General features: G+C 43.4%; 1 protein-coding gene across 2 annotated transcripts in view; it reads right to left on the reverse strand.

Annotated features, from left to right (window-relative positions):
* Positions 1-20,453, reverse strand: part of pard3ba (par-3 family cell polarity regulator beta a) — a 215,458-nt gene that overhangs the window by 75,065 nt on the left and 119,940 nt on the right. For both annotated transcript variants that reach the window (XM_033616106.2, XM_033616107.2), the window contains 2 exons: positions 13,233-13,448; positions 10,803-11,007 (listed from right to left, as the gene is read on the reverse strand). In XM_033616106.2, the coding sequence (XP_033471997.2) occupies positions 10,803-11,007; positions 13,233-13,448 (421 nt within the window). The remainder of the gene's footprint in view (positions 1-10,802; positions 11,008-13,232; positions 13,449-20,453) is intronic.

The following is a 20,453-nucleotide window of genomic DNA, read 5'->3' on the forward strand; positions in this document are numbered from 1 at the left end:
ACAAGAATATATCCTAACTGCTTGTCCTCTCTTAACTTACCTTTCAAAGATAGAAAAAGTAATAGGAGCAGGAAACTCTCCTATTACAGAAACAATTCCTTCTTATCCTCTCTCAGACCTCCCTCCTTAACTCAAGAAATCCGAACTACAACTGAATTTGATTGTTTAGAATAGGGATGTCAGTTTCGGTTCATTTTGCTTTCAATAGCCTGACACTCATTAACTGGTAACTAGCTAAATTTCAAAGAAAAAAGAATAAGGCCTATCCTTTTCATCCAGCAGTCCATCCATTCAGTAAACTTTAGCACCACATTTCAAAGCCCTATCCATTTAGCGGTGATGAAATTTTAATGTTTTGTGATGTAAATGTTAACGTGTGGAAACATGGCGCCCACTTTCCACCCTCCTATCTCAACTGGTTGGCCGCTCTGCACCGCACCTAGGTCAGGGTGCGTGGCAGTTAGCTAGCAGCACTACTAATTCACCAATTACTGCGTGTAACGCCGTCTCAGTGACGGTGAGGTGTTGCTGCGGTGCATAATGGCCACCGTCCAATCTCCCCCCAGGTAGCCACGTTGAGTCAGTTGAACTGCTTCAGCGCCACTAGCCGTGCTGATGCTGCTAAACAAGCTAACAGTAGTTATTAATGCTGAAGGGGGTTTGAAGCTCAAAACTGAGTCACTTAGGTTGCATTTACACTGGCGCTATTTGGTCCGCTTTAGACGAACCCTGGTCGGCTTCCGAGGATAGTTCGGTTCATTTGGAGTGGTGTGAACGCTCATTCGAACTCTGGTGCGGACCAAACGAGCGAACACTGGTCCAACTGAAAACTGGGGGTCTTGGTTCACTTGCAAGTGAACCATGATGCGGTTTGCTTACAGTGGGAAATGCAAATGGACTATCCAGCAAACCAAAGAGAGGAAGTGAACCAAAGAGAGGAAGTGAACCAAAGAGAGGAAGTGATGTGTGAACTGGGAGAAGCAGAGGTAAAAAAAAAAAAAGAAGTAGTACGGAGGTGCAGGCGCTTATTGATATATGGTCATATATGGTCATATATGGGCTCCATTGTTTCTGTGGTGACCAAGCCAGCTGAAGGGGATGGATTTCCATTTTCGGTCCTGGCCAATCGATGAGTCAGGTTTTCTTCGTCCTCACGCTTTTTTTCTTCCTGGTCAGTGGTCGTTTCCGGCAATACCGCCCCCAACAGGCAGCTGTTGTAACTGCGTGACATTGGTCCGCTTTAAAAAGTGCAGTGTGAAAGTGAACCGAACCAAATGAAGGTGTGACATTTTTCAGCATTTCCCGCCAAATCGAACCGAGTCCCCCGGACTATCCTGCTGTGAATGTGCCCTTACTCACCGGGGCGACCTGGAGGTAGACTAATAAAGCGGGCCCTTTGTTACCATAGCAACGCTGTTGGGTTGGGATAGTATTACAAGCAGAGCAGTAATGATCGAATGAGCGGTGCCACTAGCTGGTACTAGCCCCTATCAGACCTGGATGATGCATAGTGCATCAAACTGGAAAGCAGAAACATTTACCTAAAGGCTGAAATGCGAAAGTGCTCAAAAATGTTCTAGGCGCTTAATAATGTATACAGATTGCCTGTACCTTTGATTAAAATGTATCAGTAGCCTACTTTCAATGGACAAGCCATGATATCAATGGCTTTTACTTGTCATCAGCTACCTAGCTTGCTACTATGGACCAAAAAGATGGACGTTCAATTTCAGCTTCAAGTCCGTGACACTGCTTGTGTCGATAGAGGAGAGGAAACCCCACCTTTTCGGGAAGTTTCCCTTTCACTGTCATTTCCGTTAAGACCTGACAACAGTGCTGCTGCCATGTCTTTGCCATCTTAACTCATAATTCCCATCTTTGGAAATCCCAAAGTTAGGTCGGTTCTGTAATATCTGAATTCCCACTTGAAGAGAAGATGGCGGCAGTTAGGAAACATGTTCCTGTCATACCAAAAACCCTAATGTCATCCTAAACTTAGACGAGATAGGATATCAAGCGTAGGAAGTTTCTGTTATGAGACCTCAAAACAAAAACTGGATGATTAATGTCTGCCAAGCCATGACAGCCATTAAGGCTGAGCATTTACAGGAAAGAGAACAGACAACAGACTCTTCACAAAGACAAGAATCCAAGGGACAACACGCCTTGTGCTTGATTAATTGGCAGGAGGTCTCTGGGACCTCACAGAGCTCATATTAGCACACTTAATCATAGATAATCACAAACTTGTGTGAGTTGAAGCGGGACCAGAGAGCTCGTTTTTTCTAATGTAGCCTGTTTAAATCAATACTTCATTCAAGGAAATGGAGAGATGAGATGGGGGAAGAGGGAAATTATGAAGGACGTGATGTCGGAAAGAGGGGAAGTAAAGAAAAAAAGGGGCCTCATCATGTCATTAAAAGAGGAAGGGTGCAATGGTTCAAGGAAAGGGAGCAGTAATCCATCAGAAATCAACATGCAGTTTGACAACAAGGCTTTGGCTCTGTGGCGTACAGCCCACCAGTGACTACCTTTCAACCCTGCACATCCTGCTGCTCTGCGATAGGATAAAAGCGGAACGGACGGCGCTAATTGGCTTGCTTCCCTGTCGGATTTCTCCAGCGCTGCAAACAGAGGAGTGTGGAGGGGAGAGGATATATCATGTTGTATGTGGATTTGTAAACAGCAGCTCAAAACGCCAGCTTTCATGTCCCTTAAATTGGCGGAGGGGTGTTGGTGTGCTGTCACAGTGGGACGTGTGCTGATAGCTGACAGCTCAACATTGATCCTGACTGACTGAGTGAGTGATGGGATGCGGGGACAGACGGGATGTGTCAGTGCCCAGTGGGGCTGGTAGGGGCAGTTGAGCGATGACACACCCGATGATTGGTTACACGCTCTCAAGATGCAGATGGAGTCACATGAGGGATAAACATCGTAAAAATACACACAGCTCCACCATTTAGCTGAGTGTCACTTGGGAGCGACACCCGCTTGATGATTCAAGAGGATGTTAGTCACAAGCTATATCCTTCAAACCCTGACCTCCTGATTAAGTCATGTTGGATCAAACCATAATATGTCTAATCCGCACAAAAACAAGACCTAGTGTGAGCTCAAGCATAAGCTGCACACACTGGAATTAACGCCACCATCAACTTCCCAGGGAAGAGAAACTTGTGAAAATATGTGGTGCAGAGCACAGGGAATCCTATCCTGTACTTTTTTGAGAAAATAATATTGCTGGCGAAAGTTTTATTAAAATGAGAAAGCGTAATGTAAACCTGCTCGTTTGATAAAGACATCTGAAACCCCTGACCAGACTGTCCTCTTTGTTCTACAGGAGCATGCGGATGTGGCAGCGGTGTTGAGAGAAAACAGCAGAGCAGCCCCGAGTTCCAGTGTTAGTCTTTCTGCGGTCTGTCAGTGGCGCAGCCCCCGAGGCTATGTTACAGGCAAAGACTTCACTGCTGTCTGCTGAATACAGACAAGACAAGCAGTCAACCTCTACTGAGGAAGGTCTGAGGGGCACTGCCATTTGTCTGGGCTTATTTAGCAATCAGGGAGACAGGATGAGGACGGGGCTTTGAGAGCCTGGTGATGAAAAAGAGGAGAGAACAGGATGGTTAAACTTCAAAAATCAGTGGGTTTCAATCATATAACATGATCAGCATCAGCAGATAGAGTTTGTCGAATTGTCAAGGAACTCCAAATGTTAACTTTTATTTTCTTCTAAGCCCTGTAAGCCCGTTCTCACTCCCAGGTCATCATGTGCCGATGCTTTGTCAAAGGCAACCTGTCGACCAAAGGCTGATTTATAGTTGTGTGTAGGCTTTTATGCAGAGCACACACTAGCCTAGCTTCGTTGTGAGTATTTGTACTTGTGTGCTGGCGTAGTGCTTTGCAATGACACCTCTAAAACACTAGTTAGCAGTGGGGTTTTTATGCCACTGTGTTGAGTTGGGAAAGTGCAGGTATGTGTCTACGCAGAGCCTACGTAGCCAGGGCGTCCAAATCTGACCCGGAGAGCAACTGAAGTAGCATAAAGAGCAAGGCATGTGGCATTGGGTGGGCAGGAAGTGAGGTGGATGGGTCATAAAAACACACCCAGGAGACCACTGTTCCAAAACTCAACATTGTTTTAATGTAACCTTACGTAAGTCACATATTTGCTTAAATTACTGAAATCAATGGGCCTATATTAGGGACAGGCCTCTTTATGAGACAGGCCTTTAATTCTGTTTACACAAAACTGTTGCTCAGTAAACACGGGGAAATGCAATTAAATAAAGGAATAAAGGAATATGAATAGCTTACAGGGTAACTGAGAAATGGACACATAATGTGAGGTAGCCAACACCCCACTTTTATACATCCGAAGAACCTCTATCCTTGGCAACCAGACCAGGCCTATAATTGAGACAGGCTTTTATTTGTCAAACTGTGCAGCCAAACCAGGCTTTTAATTGAAGTTTTATGGTAAGTACATTCAATGGGAAACCAAAATTCAATGTTTTTTTAATGTAGCGTCAGTGGTGTAGTGGTAGTTAATAAGGTGGGTGCACTACTAGGTAGATATGATAGACTAGCATATGTCCTTTATGTTCCAATAGCTTTTTGGCTGATTGATGGGTACACACTAGGGATGTTCCTGGTGACTAATTTCCCTGTCGACTAAATGAAAATTTTAATTAAGACTAGACGACTCGTCTAAAAAAGGAAAATACTCAGAAAACAGTCAAAGTATCTGAAACATTGTCCCAAAAAATATTGCGTGCATTAAGAGCCCTTCGAAGCCTTTAATCACAATCTTCAACAACCATGTCGGATTTTAAATGCCGCTGAAGTACGAGACACTTTCAGGCTCAACATATTCCATTAACTTCCTGAAGCTTTTACCTTCAACAAAGTTAAGTGGAAGCATATCTTGCGAGGTCATTGTCAAGATGAGCTGCGTTATCTCCTCAGACCAGGCGGGATCACAGCATCTCTGGGTGAATGGTGTCAACTTGGTCTGAGTGTGGCTCGCACCGCTAGCAGCAGCAGCTGTCGTTCCGTGCAGGTTAACATCCAAATGCTTGAGTTGAATGTGGTTGCGCACTGCTCCAGTTGAGTGATTATATGCCAGTTTTTTCTTACACAGCCTACATGCCAACGTGTTTTCATTTTCTAGATCAAAGTGCTGCCAAACTGCGCTGGTTTTGCGTGAGGACATCTCTCCAATTTCCCACCATTTTGGAGGGGGACTGCTGTCTCACGGCTCTGTAGCACCCACTAGTGGTGGGCGGCTGCATGACAGTTAAGCAGCCTTTTACGTGAATAAAACACTAATTGGTTTAACCAATTTCTGGTGCCGACTAGCGAGGGGGCGGACGTTTAATCACTCAGACTGCTAATTGCGGCCAACCCTAGTGTATGGTAAACTGCCAGACAAAGAGGTGGGTATACCCGCTATACCTGTGCATACCCTCCACTACACCACTGCATAGCGTTACATAACTGACGTAGGTATTTGAGGCACTACTACCAAAAGGTTACACAATTATTTTAACCAAGAACATGATGTTTTTCCGAACCTAACCAAGTATATTTGTTGCCTAAACCTAATCAGACCATTTGACTGCGTATTAACTACCTGCTGGAGCGTGTTTCACCCAGGAAACAGCTGTGTGTCATACAAAATAATGCCTTGTGGGTCGGTATGAGACGCTGAAGGGGCGTGACAAAGCATTGGTATTTGACGACCTGGGATCTAGAACGCGCATCAATGGTCGTCCAACATCTATACATGTGGCAAATATAAATAAAATCACATAAAAAATTTTCAGCAGCACGAACACAACAAGAACTTTTATTTAGTTAATTCATAACTACAGTTTGCTTTAGATCATTACTACACACACACAATATGATCATATCATCATGATACAATCCAACAAAAGTCAACAGATGATGATATTAAACAATCATCCATCCCTGATTACAGCACCTTGATTAGGCCAATTAGAGTAATTTGAAATGACAGCTGGATATGTGAAGCAAGTCTGATTTCACGTCTGAGTGTCACGACCTTTGACCTTTAACTGAAGCACTCTCATCGTGCCAGCAGGTGTAATAATGTAGAACAATGACAGTCACACCAGCTGTGCAGAGACAGGATACACTGTATGTAGAGTTCATCTAAAGTGGATCACATATGGATTGAGCAAAAGAACAAATGTTGCCACAACAAATGGGATCTCCAGAGGTCACCTTACATCCAGCTGTTTGCAATATACCGCCGCCAAAATCAACTCGTTCTTCAAACACTGGCGCAGCTAAACTAAATATTTGTGGCCGCTGAAAGGACGGGGCTGACTTCCAACATTTGTTGTGCTAGCTGCTGTTGCGCACACTTTCACTGCAGAGGTAAATTGAGGTCGTATGTTTATAATTTGCCCTTTTCCTAATGCTGCCATTGGAGTAAAATAACATTTGAGAGCTGCAATTAGATTGAACCGTGTAATACTCCGGCTAATTAAGTCATATTTCAAGTTCAATAACGATCAAGTCGGCCAGATAAAGGCCAGGGAGAGGAAGGCTAGTGTGTGCAGCAACAATCTGGAAGCTTTTTACAAGACTCTGTGCTATTGTTGAGACAGAGATGCAGTCAGCCTCTGTGTTTGGATCAACAGTGGGCTGGTTCGCAGTGTTTCTTGCTATTGTTGCCAATTCAAAAGGATGACTTGGCAAACGAGGGAGAGGAGAAGATGTGTCTGTGTGTGACTACATGCATTGTGTGTCAGCATTAACAATTGTGTCATAACATTAACAGAAATTAGCATGGGATAAAGATTAGGGCTGTTCCTAGTCGACTTTGACTGAAGGGTTCCTTTATTTTATCCATTCGGTTGGTTATGTATTTGGGTATAAAAGCAAGTTTTAAAGGGCGGGTCAAATATTTTTTTTTTCTTTTAGGTTTTTATGTCATTGTCCCATGTGACCTGACGTAGGTTTCTGCATGATGATGTTGCTAAGTATAAACCCCCTTGCGTGTGTGTTATCAATCTTCCAATTAGCTATATTCCTCTGATCCTCTAACCGTCCCGGAGGCGAAGCAACGTTCTGCTATGGACACAACGTCAGTTAAGATCTGAAAGTCAAATACCACAAACAAACTAATTGATCAAGGCAGTGGTGGACCAGCAACTCCCAAAAATCTGTCATAGGGATGGCCAAATGAAGCCACTGAAAATCTTGAGGAGGCAAACCAAAACCAAAAGCTATGATTGTGCTGCTGCAGTATATGTATATATAGACGAATGATGTTAATGTGCATTAAGGCATCCTGATATACTTTGTTGTATTGTTTTACAGTTATGTTAATAAAATAACACAGAAAACTGCACAGGATTAGTTTAAAGTGGGCATGTCTGCACCCTGAGAGCCGGTTTCATTCACATATCTTGAGGTGAGAATTAAAGTATTAAAATAATTCAAATGAAAAGCAGGAAATCTATTTATATTTGGGAAGCTGGAAAAATGAAATGTTTTTACATAAAAATATAATAAATGTTTATTAAAATAGTATTAAAAGTACTCAATGTAGAAATAGGGCACCTGTGAGTGTTATTAGATTGGTATTATTACTCATGCAATAATGTAAAAGCAGAATTCAATTGTTGCAGCTGGTTGAAGTGGAGCTGATTTTTAACTGTTTTGTATCAGACTAATTTTTTTTAAATTATAGATTAATCTGCAGGTTATTTTTCAATCAATCGATGGATTAAAAATAGTGAAAAATGTCGTCACAATTACCCAACGTCCAAAGTGACACCTTCATGTTGCTTATTTCATCCAACCAGTCATAAAAATCAAATAAAATTAAAGTTTTAAAATAATTAAAAATGAAAAGCTGGAAACATTAAATGTTTTTGTACCCCTGTGAAAATGGCCATGCTAGCTTCTCCCTCGCCAAAACTTTGCCCAACTTTGAAGCACTACTGAGCCCCCTTCATGACACGGCTGGCAACAGTCTTGCTCGAGTTGTCCAATTTTATAAGATACCACTATCTTTGCATAAGCTCAAAGGCATGCCACAGCCTCTTTAAGAGAGTATTGTTGGCCATGGACCCTCCTGGTCACCCCTTGCGGCACCACTGGTTCTGTGAGGAAAAATGTTTTTGTTAAAGGCGTCTGGTGGCTTTAAAGAAAGCAATGAACCGCTTCAGGTCCCTGTTGGAAATGGCTCTCTGATGGCAAGGTAGGGTGGTGAAAAAACTACACTTACTATGGATAAGTACCTCATACAACCCAACTCCAAAAAGTCTAAACTAAGCCTTTGAGTTATTATTATTATTATTATTATTATCAAGCTTGGCACCATAAACTGCTAACTGAGCGGGTGTTTCCATTTGAAAAAGAAAAAAAAAGGAGATGGACACAGATGGAATAATCAACATTATATATAGTGCACTTCCATTAAAACACCAAACCTAGAATTATGACAAATGCTGTAATAGTCATAAACCACACCAGAGCACTTGCAACTTGCAGAGCAGCTGTCACATAATTACCCCTTGTCCACCAAATTAGTTCTGCTTCTTGAGCCGGCTCCGTTCACTCTTCTTAGTACCTTGGTGCTATCTAGCAAATCAGCTGATCAGCTGATGTTTCCACTAGTTTTGCATTGACACCATTGAAATCAAGGATGTGTTATCAATGGGGGGCATTGCGGAGCACACAACAACTGCAAACCTTTGTTGTGTTGTTACAGATATTTGTTGTTATCCAAAAACTAATGTCTACACACTAATGTCGCCTTAGTTCGCGTTCGCCCGGCATGGCCTGTCCCTTTAACTGTATGAGCCCGAGCCCGGTTTAAACCCGAAATTTCTTTTAAGGATACAAACGTGGACATTGAAGGCTGACTCTCGTCTCTCTTTCCATGGCAAGCCTTCATCTTGTGTCTCTTAAGTGTCGAGGTCCCCGTCTTCTTGCTGTCATGTACCAGCATCGTGGTGCACTTGGTACACTCTACGAAGCCGACACACACGTTGTCACCGTCGCCAACTCACATGTGCACGGCCAGCTGTGGTGGTTAGTTGGTTCCATAGCCTAGGACTATTACGAGGAGCCCGACCCGTCCGAGCCCGAGGATGGTGGTGGGAAATTACGGCCCGTCGGGTTCGGGCTGACAATCTATTCTCAACCAATCTATTTTTGGTCAGAACACTCAGTTTAAAATAGGCTGTGGGAACTGAAATGGTACTGGTTCCATGTTGGTGGAAACGGGGTAAATAAGTTCCTACAATGCCGACATATAAAGCCTCCCATTCTAGCTCTAAGACTCAGACTTTACTGCTTTTACATGACCATCATCTGTTCTGTGAAAACTTCAGGCTCCAGACACAGAGTCAACGAAATAAAAAAGTGCACATCCCATGTAAAAGTTGTGGCCTCTTTTCCTTATTTCCAGCACAGTTAGGTTAACAGTGAGGTCATTTAGCCCATGTGTAAAATGACCCCACAATAAAAAAGTCTGATCATCCAACTTGGTGGCTACACCTTTCAAAATAAGGGTAACCAAAACAGGGACACTCAAAAAGACTGTAGAAAGAATAAATAAGAAAGAGGAGAAACAAAAATCCAGGCACCTACATATAAACAGAGATATGAGGAGAAAAACTGGAAAAGGTTCTGCGTGCTTGTGGAGTATAGATGCAGAGATTACCTCCCAAACATATAAACACAATCTGTCACACAGCTAGCAGTGTCAGCTCCTACATATTCTGCTGCAGGGAAACAGCACAAACTTGATGCGTGTAAGAAATGGAACTATAGGAACATTTATTGGGGGAACGAAGCGCTGGCTGCACTGGATTTTAGGCAGCTTTACACTCAACTACAACCTCTCTGACATGTGTTCCTGTCTGTAGCTCTGGCTCCCTGTGTGTGTCCTTCATCTCGCCCTTCTCTCCCCTGCCCTACTCTCCACTACCAGCCTAACCATGTGAACATCTCTTCCATTACTGCCCTTGACACTGTGGCCGATTGGATTCTTATCTGCCATCTGTAGGCCAACGCTCAGCCTGCGCTATCTCTCACCACAGCCTAATTGAATCTCAAGTGTTGGAAGTGCAGTGATACACTGACCACACCGTGTCACTGCCAATAGATAAGGATTGGAGGATTGGACCACCACAATCACGATGGTGACAGGTTGATAAAGGGGTGACAAGCGGCTTGCGTTGGTACTGTGTCGGTGGGACTTTGCTTGGATTGAGAGATAATGGATACCCTCCATTACAGCGAAGGTTGTGTTCATATCCAATAATCCAATATCCCATAATCCTGCTGGGCTCAGTGGGTAATTTGTTGAAACTTAACCAAGGGAAAGTAGGGCAGCTGTTTGCCACTGATTTCTACATAAACTCTACTGTTTACAGGAGAGATGCAAAGGACATTTTGTTTCCTGACCCAACCTCAACCTGAGCAACCTGTGCCACGGCAAGACAGGAAACTAAAATAACCAATCAATTCTCCTCTGAAAATCTGTTCAGTTTGGGCACAAACACAAAAGTAATCACAGTTTTGTTGATGCTCCAGGAAAACCTTGAGGTTGTGGAGTAGTGATGAAACACAAGCCTCATTACCTGCTCTGTTTTAGCTCACTCATTTCTTGTTAAGCAGGTGACCTTCTAAATTGGGAGACTCAAGGTAGCCTCATGGCCGTCTTTGCTTTGCTTTATTTATCACTGACTAACCAGTCACAACGAGTCATCTTGTTGCTAGGCAGTTTAATATACAGAAAACACACATACCTTAAGAGGCCAAATCCTCTCTTTTTGGTCTTCTTCTCTGGATCATCCACAGATTCGCCAGCTTTCTTCTTCCCCTTAGTCTTCTTCTCTTTCTTCTTCCCTTTGACTTTCTTCTTCTTCTTTCCATCCTCTGTGTCCAGGCCCTGGCGCGAGGAGCTGCTGACGGGTGTTTCGTGGCCGGAGCTCTGCTCCGACAGGTCGTCGTCTGAGGAGGAAGTGGGGCAGAGGTTGCAATATATGCGTGGACTCGGCTGGAATACATATTCACAAACGCAGCTGCATGTATTACGTTTATTATTTGATTCAGTGTGCGTGTACGTTTCGCTGTGCTGTTGAGACAGCTGCTCAGTAAGCTAGTTAGTCCTCTATTAGGCAGCCTCTCTCCCAGTGCAGGGGGCTCGCCAGAGGCAAAGCTCCACACCTGGATGGGCTCTACTGGCAGCCATATCACTTACTATGGGAAATTAAACCTCCATGTAAAAGCCAACTCAAGAAAAAATAAAAGGAGTTAAAGGGACAGTTCATCCCAAAATCTGAAAACACATATTGCCCCTCTTACCTGTAGGGCTGTTTATCAGTCTAGATAGTTTTGGTGTGAGTTGTAGAGTGTTGGAGATATCAGCTGTAGAGTTGTCTGCCTTCTCTCCAGTATAATGGAACTAGATGGCGCTCGGCCTGTGGTGCTTAAAGTCCCCAAAAATATATTTGAAAAACTCAACAGCAATGTCTCTTTCCAGAAATCATGACCTGGTTACTCAAAATAATCCACAGACCTTGTTGTGAGCAGTTTCATGTAGGAACTATTTTTGAGCTCGTCCATGAGACGATGCACACTTCCTTCTGCAATTTGATCAGCTGGTGGCTGTAGTTCCGTAGAAAGGAAACAGTTCCTTATAAGAACTTTTTTTCTTTTTTACCATGCTCATGACAGAGTGAGATGCAAACATTAATTGCGTTCTTCTCGGCTGAGCTGTAACATGAGCTAGCTCAGTGATGCTAGGTGAGCTGGCAGTAGATGCACGCTTAGGAACTAGGAACCATGTTACGATTATTAACAATTATTTTCATTACCGATTAATCTGCTGATTATTTTCACAATTAATTGAATAATCTTATTGTCTACAGAATGTCTGAAAATTGTGAAAAATGCTTATCACAATTTCTCAGACCCCATCATGTCCACAAATTGCGTTTCTTGTCCAACCAACAGTCCAAAACCGGACAACATTTTCTACCATAATTAAGCAGCAAAGTCTAACATTTAAGAAGCTTGAACCAGCAAATGTTTGACGTTTTAACTTGGAAACTAACTGAACAATTCACCAATTATCAAACTATTGGCAATTAATCTTCTTCTTAATCGACTAACTGTTGCAGATCAACGGCCATATCACTGCACAGAAGGAAGCGTGCATCTACTGCTAGCTCACGTTACAGCTCAGCCGAGAAGAACGTAATTAATGTTTGCATCTCACTCTGCCATGAGCATGATTAAAAAAAAAAAAATGTTCTGAAAAGGAACTGTTTTCTTTCTACGGAACTACAGCCGCCAATTGGTCAAATTGCAAAAGGAAGTGTGCATCGTCTCATGGACGAGGGGCTCAAAATGAGTTCCTACATGAAACTGCTTGCAACAAGGTCTGTGGATTATTTTGTTGGCACTTAGAGCACCACAAGCCGAGGCAGACATCTCGACAGCCGATATCTCCAACTCTCAGTAACTCACAACAAAACTATCTAGATTGATGTCTGCACTACAGGTAAGAGGGAAAATGTGTAGTCTTGATTTTGCCGTGAACTGTCCCTTAAAATGATTTTGTTTTATGGCTTAATGTTTTATTTAAAGTATCAGAACACAAATCTGGGGGAAGACAGAAAACTGAATTTTCTATACACATTTATCTTGTGCAATTGCCATTCTGTGCCAAATGCAGTCAAAGTCACACTCCTCATCCAACACGACCGCAGACGGGTAATTCTTCACACTCCAGATTCTTCCAAACATCATTAGTCAACATTCTGCATGAAGTCACTCATTTCGGCTAACACGGAGGATAATTTCCCCGGTAATCACACACTCAACATCCAACATGTCTGTGGGTTCACGGGGTAGAGCATTAAAAATATGCTGCTGCAAGATATAAAGTTGCTCTTCCTAAATTGCTGAGTGGATAAAATCATGTAGCATTTCATTAAGGTACTTAGGCTAAGCACTGTCCCTTGGCAGGCCTCTGGCTCTTCTTGAGTGCCAGTGTGTTATAAAGCCTAAGGGATGTGCATTGGCAGTGTAGGCTCCAATCTAAAATGGATTCAATGTCTAGGAGAGAATCCAATATCACAGCAACAGCGACAACATTCTTTAAAGTTTTCTTGTGTCTCTTTCTTGTTGGCAGCAGCTCTACGACTCATAATGCTCATGAGAAGTCTTACCATCTTCAGAAGGTCCATCGTAGGACTTGTCGATGGCAATGCGGAAACTCTGGTTGCACCCGCGCCCTCGGACCATGTGTGGCCGCGGGCGGTGAAAGGGCACCTGGGCTTGGCTGCGACTCTGCTTGGCCTCCGACATGGCCGTTTGGAGACTCTCGAGCGAGCTGGACTTCATGAGGCCGAGGGTCGGGCCAAGTGCTCCGTCATCTGAAGGCTCTGAGAGACATAAGAGATGAGAGAGGGTGGGAGGGATTGTGAGCGATGAGGTGGACAGACGTTGAAGAGAGGATGAGAGGGAGGGCAGGGGAAATAAAAGAGGCCTGGGTGATGGAGGAGGAGGAAACTTTGCTCCATAATAAGATATGCTGCCACTGATAAATGACTCTGGGCATTGAGATCATAAGCTCTTAGCTAAATTTACCCAACTGCTAACAAAACATTTCACTGCTGCTCATCTCCTATATTAATATTTTCTTGTTTAAAGGTCTTTGTGAAGTATTAATGCTCCCTGAGATTGAACAGAAGTTGAGATCAGCCCATGCAGGAGGGGAAGAAGGAGCTGGGCAAAGGAAGGCAGTTCGGATGAGTTACGGGAGGGAGCACTGGAATGAGTCCATACTTGGTCCATTTGTGCCAGATTAAGTCTTATCCAGGGTAAGGTTGTGCATTGTGTCTACTGAACCAGAACCAAGGCTGTGCAAAGACATACCTGATCAGTCTGAGAAATCCTTCACATGTTTTAGTCATCTCTGAAGACAATTTTTTGTCTTTTTTTGCTCCCCCTTAATTCGTGTATCTTGCAGAGGTGGGAGTGAGGACTCATTACGCTCAACATTAGATACGTTTACAGACATGGAGGGAACCTTCTGTCCATCCGTATTTGTGCATGTTTTCGTAAAGCTTATGGATGCAGAAGAAACGTAGCATTACCAGTGGAGATCATGGAGGCAGTGTAGCGTAGTTCACTAAAGATACATCCAGGAGATGACAAAGACATTTACAAAATGGCGGAATGGAACGAAATGGTAATATAGTGAAAATAATTCTCCACCCACGTGTCGCAATGTATATAATGGTTTCACAGACTATTGCAATCTAGAACGTTGCCTCCGTTAACAGTTACATTATTAAGACCTCTTTCATTATCTCCTCGTTTTGACTCCGCCCTCTAGTTCCTATCTATTGGCTGTATCTATGCCAAAATAAAAGATGCACAGAATAATGAAGGCGTACCTATTTTTGTATGTAAAGTGAGTATAAATGAGCCTTAAGTCACGAGAACAAATCACAATTAATTCTCAAGTCTTAACGTTAAAGTCTTACGCAAGTTCCAAGTTACTGTGGTCAGAATGAAGCAAGTGAAGTCATATGAAATTCTGATCAGTAAAAAATCAGTAAGCTAAAAGGTTAGCTGAAAAGATAGTTATGTTCCTCTCTTTGAGGGTTCTTTACTGCCACATGTTTGATGCATGTCAGTGAAGATTCTCAGTCATCCAGGTCATGGTAATCATAAGTGCTATATCGTAGTCAACTGGACTTGCTTGCGTTTCTTGAAGACGTTTCGCCTCTCATCCAAGAGGCTTCTTCAGGTCTGAGGCGAAACGTCTGAGGCGAAACGTCTGAGGCGAAACGTCTTCAAGAAACGCAAGCAAGTCCAGTTGCCTACGATATAGCACTTATGAATGTTTGATCCATGCAACCTCTGTGGCTAAAAAAAAAGGAGCCAACATGGAAGTGTCAGACCCCCACATTAAAATGTCCAACGTTAAAGCAGAAATAAACATGTCTACAGCCTGGTACACAAACGGTTTTGGTCTCTATAGCTGATTTCAACACTGTGTCAACTGCACAGGGACCTTTTGGTGGCTTTCAGTTACATTGGTGTGCGGGTATCTCCTCTGCCATCCTTCGTTAATGTCTGGATAATGTTTGACTATTGTACCAACGCATCCAAGACAAACTGTTTTGTGACTTGAGTCCCCCACCTCCGGTAACTTGTTTTGTTTGATCTTTGATTGTATTGGCAGCTAACATTTCTTATCTTATCTAAACATATGAGGAATAAGAAGATCGGGAACTTCAAAGAGAGACTGTAAGAACAAAACACAAACACATATTTTAAGGCAAGGTCAAGCTATGTTTACTGAAGCAGGATTAAAGATTATTAAAGATCTACTTGAGTCTGGACTGGACCATAATCATGGACTTTTTCATTTATACATACATATTTGATTATATCTATATATTTAAAAAATATATTAAGGATATTGACGTCTTGGCATGATTCTTTTAAGGTTTAGATGTAGACTGAGTCAGAATAAGATCACCTGATTTTAACCTGCGCGATCAGAATCAGCTCACACACCTTCTCCCTAATGGATATAGCTTTTTGGAATGAATCTCAAAAAGGTTAAAACCCAGAAATATAAAGCTATGAAGATGAAATGTAGAGAGAGAGGGGGTGGAGGGAAGCAGAGCAGAGAGGAGAAAGGGGGGGGAACAGGCTTGACAGAAATGAGGAAAAAGTCAGAGTCCTATAGGAGCAACATAAAGGAGGGGAAAAGAAACGATGAATGAGGTGGAGTGGTACAGGGACAGGTGAGGAGCGGCACTATGGGAACTGACAGGCTCATGCATAAGCAAGAGAGAGCGGGAATAAATGAACTGCCATCATACTGTACTCAGGTATGGCCTCCAACTTGAGAGAGGAAGAAAGGGGCAACGGAGGAGCAGGGAAGTATTGAAGGCCACAGCTGATTCAGCAGGGGATCGGAGAGGAGGGGAGGAGGCGCCGGGAAAAAGGAAGATTTGAGGAAATGCAGAGCTGCAAGAAAAACGGGGGGAAAATGAGACAAAGGAGAAGAGAGTAAATGTCATGCTAAAGGGGAACCCGCCCTACGTGAGGACTTGAAGGACGGGTGACCGAGAGTGGCGAAGGTAAAACCCACAGCTACACACCGATCCATCCCAGTCGTGCATCACAATGAAACGGTGACAAGCACTCTCCAAAGAAGTTACAGACAGGTTGCAAGCAGTGTGTTTTCTGTCGGAAACTTTCCTGTAGGGATGACTTTCCCGCATCATGGCACTCACTGCTTAAGACGTCATTTTAGAGGCTTCAAAGCTCTGAAGTAGAGCGGGGGAAAAGGGGAAGTGAAACTGAAGCGGCGATAGAGTCGGAGGAGGGGGGGGGGGAAGTAAGTGGAGCGTGGCTGCCTTTTAAGTCCTAAATTGACTTTCTGAGAGGAAGTGGGATTTATGGGGAATAAGGGGTTATAAATAGAGAGGGGGGAGCGCTCAGGAATAAAACGCTCAATTTGAGAGGCAGGATTTGTGTCACAAATGTAATTACGGCTGTCCAGCTCGCAGCCTGATAGAATTAAGCTCCTTGCCAGCACACTGCTGCACTATACACAGAGAGACTGTGTGTCTGAAAGCGTGGGCATGTGTGTGTGTGAGCGCTACAAAATGTGGGAATTTTGGTCCAAGAAGAGAAAAAATTAAAAGTCATGATACTGCCTGTGTGAGATAGTGGCGTGTGTCCTTGACCGCCTTAGATGAAATAAGAAAAGACATGGAATTTACGTTTACTGGTGTGTGTTTGTGTGTTTGTGGGCTGTGAGTGCACTCATTCCATGCATGTCAGGCGGTTGAGGCTGGAGGTAAATGAATAATGAGGGTTTAATAGGATGGATGAGCGGGGGAGAGGTGGCTATCATCGCCAGCTCGATCCAATGGAGGGTGAAATCAGCGTTTATCACATATCGCTACCCGCTGTGCCAGCAGATGCTCTCACGGATCCGTTCGCATCACGTCTGCCTGATTGCCACTGATTCAAGCTGGTGCACATATTTGACAAACAGCCTAACAGCCAAACAGGCCAGGACGATGGCGATGCCCTTCACAGCTGTAACACTCCTCCATCCAAGATCAAGCAATAATGTCACCTCCTCACACTCTGATTTGCTCCTTTTTATCTCTCTATTGGCACGTGAAGAAGTGGCAAGACTTATGTCGGGGGTCAAGGTTTCCAAAGTAAGATTTTGTGCAAAGACGATGTTTGGCGACGGCAGTTAGGGCAATTTAAAAGACTGGACGGACTTGAAACTGAATCACTAGTACAAAAGACGATTAGCTGTTCTTGGACAAAAAGTTCCTTAAAAGTAAAACTAAACTTCAGGAGAGACGTCAAGTATAACTCAGGAGGTGCATTTCAGTATGTAATAACCAATTACACAGCCTAAAAGTCTGATGAGTGAAGCTAAAGATCCTGATTGCATTCAACATTTCCTACAGATCTGACAAACACCTCTGACCAGCTTCCTTCCACCGCAACGCCAGCCGATGCCTCGTAACTTGCGTCTTTCTTTCAGCTCTCATTAGGGAGTCATTGTCTCCCACTGTCACTATAGCGGCACATGACAAAGATGCGTTTGGGCTATGTTTACCAAGCTGGCATATGATGAAGTCCGTAGTGAAACATCCCGATAGACGATGACGATGAATTACACTAGCACACTTGTCAGCACTGAAGACTGAGAAAAGGACAGAGACAATTAGGCCTGAGTGCCACAGCACTCTGTGTGTTGGAGAGAGAGATGGGGGGCTAGAGAGGGGAAGAGAAAGTGGAAGGTGGACTATTGCGTGCATTGTTTCTGTAGGCCTAAGTATTAATAACTTACTTGGATTTTAACCCACCTGCCAGAACCCATGATATTAAACAACAGCGACAAACCTTGTTGTCAAAAAAGTGCCACTTCGCCTATCTGCCAGCCCTTAGTTCATCTTTTCGCTAAATCAGAATTGTTACTTTTTAAATGCATTGAATGCAATTATTGCCACTGCAAACCTAGTCTCTTACACAGATGCCGATGACGTCAGCACGCTGGCTGACTCTGTCGTGATTGGATCCAAATCTGTGTACTTCTGTACTTCCTCGACCAACGGCTGATTAGCTTTGCCTTACACTCGCCTACACTACATTGCTGTTCCCTGAATTGTTGTCCATAGTACAACAGAAAAGGAAGTGTTCAGTGCATCACAAGAAGAGATTAAAATGGATATGATTTCATTTGATTCAGCTATATTGCAGAGCTGCGACGTCTCTGTTACATGTAACACACGTGCCGCACCTATGGCAACGCCGTCACGTGGTCTAGATATCCCCGCCCATTTCTATTACAAAATGAAAGACGAATGTCCCCAGACTCCCATTACGAAGTAAGGGAGGCTGGTCACGCGAGACTACTGCAAACCACCCTCAGTGGTCGATGACCGACAACTTGTCTGCTTCAAATCCCATAAGATTGGTGGAGCTAAACAGCAGAGATAAAGAAATCACTGACCACGACAATTTTATTTCAAGTTCTTTTACGAAGTTGAGTGAGAAACAAAGCTGACACAATTAAACTGATGACCATAACATAAAGGCACCACACAGGGTCTGTAAATTATCTGAGATAAGACTTCCAAATCATAATAGAGAGTAACTTCTGTGAAATGCGGCACAAGAACATCCTTGATGCCAAAAAAATGTTGCTGAAAACAAAGAACCTGCCAATTGCCACTTCTAAATGGTGCTCGGATTTCACACTAAACACTCAAGTATCCACAAACATACCAACACTCCAGCAGGGTGTCTACAGGTATCAGACACTTCGATTTGATGCTTTTTATGAGACAATTTTTAACCAAATTCAAGGCTGATTTTTTTAGATCAATCATTGTTTTCTTATGTAAGCACTGCAGCAAGGTATAAAGGTAGAAATATGGTTGTTAGAGTGAGTTAGGTCAACATGTTCTCATCCCAGGTCATCACGCTCCTCAGCATCTTCTAGTGACAATCAATTCACACAGCTGATATGTTTCAACCTCTGGTTAATCGTGGTTAGGTTCAGAATAAAGATCATCTTTAGTTAGTTAGTTGGTCACAGGTAGACTTAATCAGTTTGCGTCTGAACGTCTGGTCAAGTGTGGTTTGACGAGGCAGGCTGCTAGCGCTAGCACCAGAGGCTGTGCTGGCTCAGACCTCCGGGTTTGCTGCTAAATGCTTTGCGTTGAAGCTGTAATTTAGGCTTGTAGTACTCTGATGATCTCTGATGATCCTATCAACAGTCCCATCTGGGTGGTTTTTAAACGTAAATGTTTCATTAGTGGGGCTGAGCAGCATCGTCTCATCTGCCTCTATCATGTGACAAAACCATGGTGGCCTTCAATGACGCACCGGGTCAAAGGGCACCACGGAACACGATAATCAGCGTTAATTTTTTAACACGTTATCAATCAATCAAAATTACCACCTTATTTTGACAGCCCTAGTAAATATATTATGTGAGCAAAGTCAGCGCAAGACGTACTTAAATTATGTTGCGCAATGTTATAACAACATTGGACACAAACTGAGGACTCCTGCATGGAAGTCCAGTTTTGATTGACCTATCCATCTCCACTCTCTTCCACCCCGACACATACTTTCTCGCCATTTACACTTCGCCAGTGGCTCTCAGCATCAAGTATCGTCACAGATGGGATTATACTAGAGTTAGCTGGATGCCTGGTGCATCTCATAGAGACGCTAAAGGGTGCCTTTGACATCAATATCATATGCCAAGGGCAAAGTGGCGGTATTTGACATCCTGGGATTGAGAACAGGCTGATCAGGGTTATTCTATATTTTGCTGAGAGTAAAGTAAAATGACCAGGGAGAGGTACCAAGACCCGGTGTTAAACGAGCCCCAGGGCTGAATTATCAAAGACCGTAGGATTGATAAGCTCCGTTATCGGTTCCTTTCCTGTACTTTGAAACATTTTGGTTTAATTCATTTTCACCCTGCAGCCTCTCACCTGCGCTGACCTCCTTCTCATACACACACACATCCACACACACACCCATATGACGTAAAGTAAAGCGAGTGAACAGCAGAGAGGCCGTGGTGGAAACCAAGTGAAGATAACCGTCAGAATTACTTGAGTTTACAGCGACTACGCTTGTTACTGTAAGTGCTATTAAAGCTTAGCCAGTAAAAAGCCAATACTTCATTAATACACGTGTTCACAGGCATAAACATGTCGACATGCAGACAGCGGTAGTCAATATGTCTCTTATCCACCACTGATAGCATTTCTTACACACAGTGAATCACATCAGCAGAGAGGGAGCAGGACAGAGGACAGGAGGACTGACAAAAACTGAAGTTCTAATATTTATTAAACTGAATTTCA

Source organism: Epinephelus lanceolatus, chromosome 24 (assembly GCF_041903045.1).
Source record: "Epinephelus lanceolatus isolate andai-2023 chromosome 24, ASM4190304v1, whole genome shotgun sequence".
Lineage (NCBI taxonomy): Eukaryota > Metazoa > Chordata > Actinopteri > Perciformes > Serranidae > Epinephelus > Epinephelus lanceolatus.